This window comes from Morone saxatilis, unplaced genomic scaffold (assembly GCF_004916995.1).
Source record: "Morone saxatilis isolate NCDOM2014 unplaced genomic scaffold, NCSU_SB_2.0 Contig24, whole genome shotgun sequence".
Classification (NCBI taxonomy): Eukaryota; Metazoa; Chordata; class Actinopteri; family Moronidae; genus Morone; species Morone saxatilis.
In genome coordinates, this window is record NW_023339807.1 from 26,644,897 (window position 1) to 26,652,066 (window position 7,170).

Sequence of the window (7,170 nt, forward strand, 5' to 3'; positions counted from 1 at the left end):
GTGTGAGTTGTGTAACTGTGTGTTAAGAAGGAGAAGGAGGAGCTGAACACTGAAAGTGAAAGTAAATCTGTACAGTTCAGACTCCATTTTCTGTCCACAGTGCGCGGGAAGGTGAGTGTCCGCAACCATTACTGCCATTATCGATTGATCGGCTGATTGATTTGTTTAGGTTTATTGATCAGTCTGTTATTGTGTTTTTCCGATATGACATTAATGTGCCGCAGAGCGCGCGGCTTCAGGAGAGTCCGGACATAACGTCTGTTATTTAAATTAAACTGTAGAGAAATAAAACTGATTGATTCCTCCGCCATCACAGCTAATGTAACACAATGAGCTTCTATCACCCTGTGTGTGTGTGTGTGTGTGTGTGTTAGGATTACTATAGGTGAACATTGGTATAAATTATTTAGGTATAATATCGTTCTCGTCTCCAGTTCCATGGCCTGAAACACACACACACACACCACAGAACAGCACACACACAACACACACACACAGACACACACACACACACCTGTATGGTGCAGAAACCTGACATCCTGTCCTATAGTTGATTCAGGCTCATTTAAATAATAAAAGTGTCTCACAATAACATGATACGTCTATATCTCAGTATTTCCTTTACTCTCTCATAAACAGCATTGTCAGCATTTCATTACAGCTAATAAAGGCTCAGGGAGAAGAAATTTGACCTAATTTGTCCAAAAAAAGACGCCCACTATAATTGTTAAAAATTGTAAACTAAATAAACAAATAAGTAATAGAGACAGAACATTTTTTAAAAGGTTCCTAAAATATCAGGAAAACTAAAAAAATATTCACAGAAAATAATCGACTTCAAATTCATCCAAATCGCTTGTTTAACACGATTTGTTTTAATTTTACTGAACTAAATGAAACCAGGTTAAAATTAATTTAACTCAAAAAACATGCTGATTAAATCAAAACTTTAAAGTAACCCTATCTCTATTTTGTAAGTTAAAAACATTCTTAATGAGTAACTTTAGTCATTTTAAGCGACTTTATTTGTGCGACGGCCATGTTGGGAACCACAGGGTTAACGGACAACAGGGTCAAACTTATTGAAATAACTTGAATCTTTCTTTGTTGTATGTTTTATGTTGTCCTTGTTTTTAATCGGTTTGTCTGTTTTTAGTTAATGTTAAATAAATCTGCTATTTGCACAGTACTGTTGTTTTTTGTTCATCCTGACAGTAGAACATGAGACAGATAATCTCTGGTTCCTCCTCCTGGTAGCAAATATAAAAAATACCAACTGCAGCTTTAAGTTATTTGATTTTAATTGTAGTTGACTGTTAGTCGCACACTCAAGAAGGAATTTATGAGAGACTTAGCTGTTGTATGTCGACCTAACATCAGCTGTTTTCTGGCTGGAAATGTGATTGTGACGAGTTGTTTGTATGTGGAGGCAGCAGCTGTCCCCTCTCGGCCCGGCACTGAAACTACTTTCACCGCTGATTTACCTCCAGCCATAAGAAGATGAGTGATTTGGAGGAAGAGTGGGAGAGAGCAGCGTCTCCAGGTCAGACTAAAAGAAAACCTTCAGGCTTCAGTGAAGAACCTGGATCCTCAGACACAAAGTAAGAGATTATTTCTGCTGTAAACTCACATTAAGATGTAAAGTTACAAATACAGTCGAGTGCAGTAAAACACACAACAAATCAGGCTGCACAATTAATTCAGTTCTATTTATTTGTCCAGAAATCGCAATATAGCCGTGTGCAATATGCAAATAGCAGGAAGCTGCAGGTAAAATGTGACTAACAGTGTTATAGTTAAGTACTTTAGACCAGAAGGTTTTTTTTATTTTAATTTTTAAACATTAAAACTGTGACGCAAAAGTGAATCATATCTGTAAAAAATAATTGTAATTTGATGTTTTTACCATATCGTGCAGCCCTAGTTTGTCTCCTGGAGCTCTTTTTGAGAAAGAGAGAGAAATTTTGAGAGCATTATTTGAAATACTAAGTCAAAATATTGAGAAAGATGTAGAACTACAGATGGACAAATAACCATAACTATTTGTATTAATTATCTGATTAGGATCATGTGTGAAGTCAATGTTCCCTCGGCTCCGTGCAAACACTAATGATGTCGTTTGTTGTTTCCACAGAAAGAGAGCAGAGTCTCCAGCATCCAGCTGTAATGAACCGGCATCCTCAGACACAAAGTAAGGCTGCGTTCAAACTGAAAGCCTTTGTGCACAATTTGGATTTATTGATCAGTTCTGAATTTTTTGTTTGTTTGGCTGTTCACATTCATTTTTAAATGTGACTCGGACTCCAGTGTGAACACGTCGCAACCCTGAACCGTCCTCGCACAAAAGAACAATAACAAAGACGTCACATGTCGAATTCTGACGTACAGAAGTAAAAATGGCAACTGATGTCATAGTTCCCAATTTCTTTAAGTCTGTGTACAGTGGAAGCCGGCGAATTTGTGAGCATCTGATAACGAAGACGAGGATGAGGAAAAAGAGAAGCAAATTTTTAAATGTGACTTTTTGTGGAGCAGTGGCTGCTGCATCTGTACGGAAGTGTTTGCAGATATGGAGTCAGAGCCAGGAGTGGTGGAATTGTGATGTGAATGGCTTCACAGATACAGATATTCTCCAAAATTTCAGTATTTCAAGTGATACTTTAAACTACATCTGTCAGCGCCTCTCCACCAGATTCTCACAGCAAGACGCTCAGTTCAGGCGACCCATCTCCATGAGAAAGTGAGTGACTGGAAAGGCTCATGAATTCTCAGACGTGTATCTGATTTAGGTCCATGTACAAAAGTACAAAATATACAAAATCTGAATTGAAAAGATTAGATTCAATGTAATTTTTTCTGTTCACACTGTGACCTGAGTCAGTATATATTTTTGTCACTTTAAAGAAACGCAGTAGGGTGCAGTGAACATGCATGCAAACAGAGAAATCTATTTAATTGCTTGTTATTAATAAATTATGACAATGTGTGATGTTAATGTTCCCTCTGCCCTTCAAGTACTCATGATGTGTGCATGTGTTGTTTCCACAGAAAGAGAGCAGAGTCTCCAGTGTCCGTGTCAGAGTCTATAAAGAGTGACTTTTCCAAAGACAAACCTCCAGACTTCAGTAATGAGCCTGGACCCTCAGACGCAAAGTAAGAAACTGAAAGTAGAATTCAGTGAAGAAACGCAGTAAAATGCAGTAAAGAAACGCCGTAGAGTGCAGTGAAGAAATGCAGTAGAGTGCAGTAAAGAAACGCAGGAGAGTGCAGTAAAGAAACGCAGGACAGTGCAGTGAAGAAGTGCACTAAAGAAATGCAGTAAAATGCAGTAAAGAAATGCAGAAGAGTGCAGTGAAGAAATGCAGAACAATTCAGTAAAGAAACGCAGTAGAGTGCAGTAAAGAAACACAGTAGAATTCAATAAAGAAACGCAGTAGAATGCAGTAAATAAACGCAGTAGAGTGCAGTAAAGAAACGCAGTAGAGTGCAGTAAAGATGCATGCAAACAGAGAAATAAATATAATTGTTTATTTAATTATGACCATGTGTGATGTTAATGTTCCCTCTGCTCTTCAAGTACTCGTGATGTGTGTAAAACATTTGTTGTTTCCACAGAGAGAGAGCTGAGTCTCCAGTGTCCGTGTCAGAATCTATGAAGAGTGACTTTTCCAAAGACAAACCTCCAGACCTCAGTAATAAACCTGGACCCTCAGACACAGAGAGTCTAATGTAAGTCCTGAAGAACTGCTGATTTATCACAGAGGAAACTGAGTCTGAAATTGAACTCCTTGCTCACCACCACTGTTGATGCAGTTTAATGGTCTGGTACAGTGTGATGTGATTGAAGAAGCCAGTAAAACTTATCACGTCGGTCTGGTATACTACTTTTTTCTGAGTAGAGAAGAAGTTTAGAAGTTTAGAAGTCTTACCTGAAATCTCTTACAAAGTTGTGCAGTGGAAAACACTGAGAAGAGCCACATATAGTAAATTTGAAGCAAAAGAGATGAATGCAACTTCTGAGCAATGGTTGGGTCACCGTGAATGTAATGTGCTAATCTTCACAGAGAGAGGAAGAGGAGTCATGTTTCTGTGGAGGAGCAGCTGTCGTATGAGTGATGCACTGGTCTGCCAGACCAGTGTCCACCAGCTGGTAGAGACTGGATCCTTACAGACGTCCGGACACAAAAACAGCTAGGACAGCTTGCTCCCTCCACAGAAACGTATGCTTCCATCTTCCTCTCTTCTGTGAAGACACTTTCTTATTACTAAAAGTGATTTGTTGATTTGTTGATGAAAAATACTGAGACTTTGTCGGCGACAGCTGTCTGGAGCTCAGAGGTCACAGAGATACATTAAAATGTTGTTAACTTTTTCTGTTTGAATCAGCATTCAGTCTGTAGATGAAAATGATTCCTTTTTATTTCAACTCTCCGCTTCATAAACACTGAGGCCTTTCCTGTCTATAGTCTTGTCTATTAAACATTTATGATTCTGCCTGTAGTTTGTTTTTCATTCCTTTTCTATGTTTCCTGTCACTCTTAATATTGTCCAACAATCGAATGAAGGAATAGTGGTCGCAGTTCAGACAGTCCTCCAAATACATAAAGGTAAATGGATGTTTGTTTCTTCTCTTTGAAGACCAATAGTATGTTAAGTAGCAGCATTGAAACAAGTTGCTTTCAGATAATGAGTTGGCGGAGTGGCGTGTTACAGCGAGCTGTCAACATGCAGAGCAAACACCCATATATGAGGGATATTGGATGTATATGTATATATGAATGAGTAGATTACGATATACTGTGTTTTGTTAAAAAAATTTGAAATAAGATAGCATTTTAGTTTGACAACAGTGCTGGCAAAATAGTTCTGGCATCATAAAAAGTAAATCTATTTTGTCTTCGATCTTCAATGAATCCAGCGCCTTCCATTCAGTCAGTTTACAGTAAAAACAGTTTTGCTTACTTTGTGTCTGAGGTCCAGGTTCCATTAGCTGAAGTAGTGAGAGTTATTACTCTTTGACCAATCGCCTCTCTTCATAGAGCAGGCGCTGGACCCACTGGAGACTTTCTGCTCTCTGTCTGGTTGTACTGAACTCTAGACGAAACACAAGACACATTTTATTTGTTTCAACATGAATCCTTAATAAATTCTCTGGACTTCTCTTAGATTAGATTACAGAATTTTGTAGGGGAGCTGACAGCCACAGTTCCAAAGAGGAAGATGGAACCAAAAATATTTCTCTTTGTCAGTATCAGCAAAAAGTTAGAAAAAGTTTGGTTTGGAAATACTGTCAGGGAGAAAATTCGCAATATGGCAGCGAGGCAAAATCAACCCCATCACACTGAATCTGCAGATGAGTAACTGAATATGATTAAGAATTAATGAGTTAATAGTTTTCTTTACTTTGTGGCTAAGGGTCCAGGTTCATTACTGAAGGCAGAGGGAATATCTTTGGACCGATACTCTTCATAGACAGGACAGCTGGACACTGGAGACTCTGGCTCTGTCCTCTTCTGGCGCGCACACAGGAGCACCATCTTCTGCACTTCAGTCAGTACTGCGACAGGACTGAGAGGATAGAGGAGAGCGGACGTGAGCTCAGACACCAAGAAACAGGAAACAGGGTTTGTTCAAGTACATGCAAGACTGCGACACACACAGACGCAAAGAGACAACACACGACAAGACACACACACCCACACCTACACACAACACACACACATCACACACACACAGCACCCCATATCTGTTATCACGGTACTAGTGAGGCTATGTAACGGCGTCAGGTAGACTATAGAACTCCACCTGGTCGACTTTTCTTAACCTGGTACTTTGTTTTCTTGGGTTACCAGTAGGTTTAAGTCTGTATTGATTCAGTCAATCACAAACTTTGTATCCACAGATGCATCAAGGACACTGCGCGTTGCTTCTAACATTTCCTGTCCTCTACAGTCGCACAGGAAGAAAAACTGACTCAGAGGACTTTGACAGTAAAGATAATATAATTTGTATTAACACTGCACCTGCACCCTCAGCCCTTCAGTTTCCTCCCTTCTGCCCTCTGGCGAGCTCAAAAGATGGAGACTGGCCAACTGTACACCTTTCACTTTCCAGGGTTCCCTCCCTGGTTGTGTATGTATGTGTGTGTGTGTGGTGTCCTTTATATTATCTCTATAATAACAGTGTAACATACACAAATCACTTACTTTTACCTCTCCTTATTGGGTCTAAATCAACCAGTGGTTAAAGTGGGCCACCCTTCTACGACCTCTCCTAGTGCCCTAAAGTTAGGACAACGCTCCCAGTGGTGTCCCCTGACAAAAAGAAAGATGACTAAAGTTCTTTAAAACACCAAAATACCGGCCCTTTTTCTGCATTTTGTGACAGCAGATCAGACTTGTAATATTGCAAGAAGAGCTGTTAACATGTAACACGAGCTGCAGCTCTCCATATCTTTTATTTCACTTTCCAACCTCCATGCCGGTTTTCTTTTAGTGATCCCAGATCATCTTGATCTCCACCTCCAAAAAAACAACTCTTTATTTGCCATATATACTTCACTCAAAATGTCGCCCCTGTATACTCATAGTGTAATTATGATACACTTATATTTACAGATCAGGCCGTAATGGTTGGAAGCAACATTGCGTGGCTTCTCGGCTGACGTCTCACATGAATTTTATTACATAATGAATTTGAAGAGAGCCAAGCCTTATTTGCCTGTCTTCTTGTATTCAGAATTTCATTGACATCTCTGTTGTTTTTATATGCATGAGTGAGTTTTGCAGTTAGTATCAGCGCGTCACATGTAATAATGGGTCCTAGCGTCTCTGTCCCTGTCAACAGGAATACACGTGGAATCGATTTGACGAGACTACGCCCCTACAATTACACTGCCAGATTTTCTCTGACGATCGGAGAGGAACTGAAGACCACCAGGAAACGTTTCACATTTTGATATCTGTGGATTGTTGTGTTCACCATTTCAAACATGTTGTTCTGTTCTTCAGATGACTATCCCTAACCTAATTACTCAGAGTAGCGACTAAATATCTCTACCAGTGTATACAGATATAATAACCTCTGTCTCGCATTCACTTTTTAATCTAATATTTCTCCAACTACTTGTCCTAGTCCCAAATTACAATTTGAACGCCGTATAAAACCTGA

At 39.4% G+C, this 7,170-nt stretch overlaps 2 protein-coding genes across 2 annotated transcripts in view; both read left to right on the plus strand.

Moving 5' to 3' along the window:
• LOC118336472 overlaps window positions 1-7,170 on the plus strand; it is a 744,338-nt gene that overhangs the window by 731,055 nt on the left and 6,113 nt on the right. The gene's annotated exons all lie outside the window — the stretch shown is intronic.
• LOC118336555 (cell surface glycoprotein 1-like) lies at window positions 62-4,116 on the plus strand. Its single transcript, XM_035673224.1, has 6 exons — window positions 62-111; window positions 1,434-1,601; window positions 2,135-2,191; window positions 3,049-3,153; window positions 3,616-3,729; window positions 4,065-4,116. The coding sequence occupies exons 2-6, from the start codon at window positions 1,501-1,503 to the stop codon at window positions 4,114-4,116; spliced, it is 429 nt and encodes a 142-aa protein (XP_035529117.1). The 5' UTR covers window positions 62-111; window positions 1,434-1,500.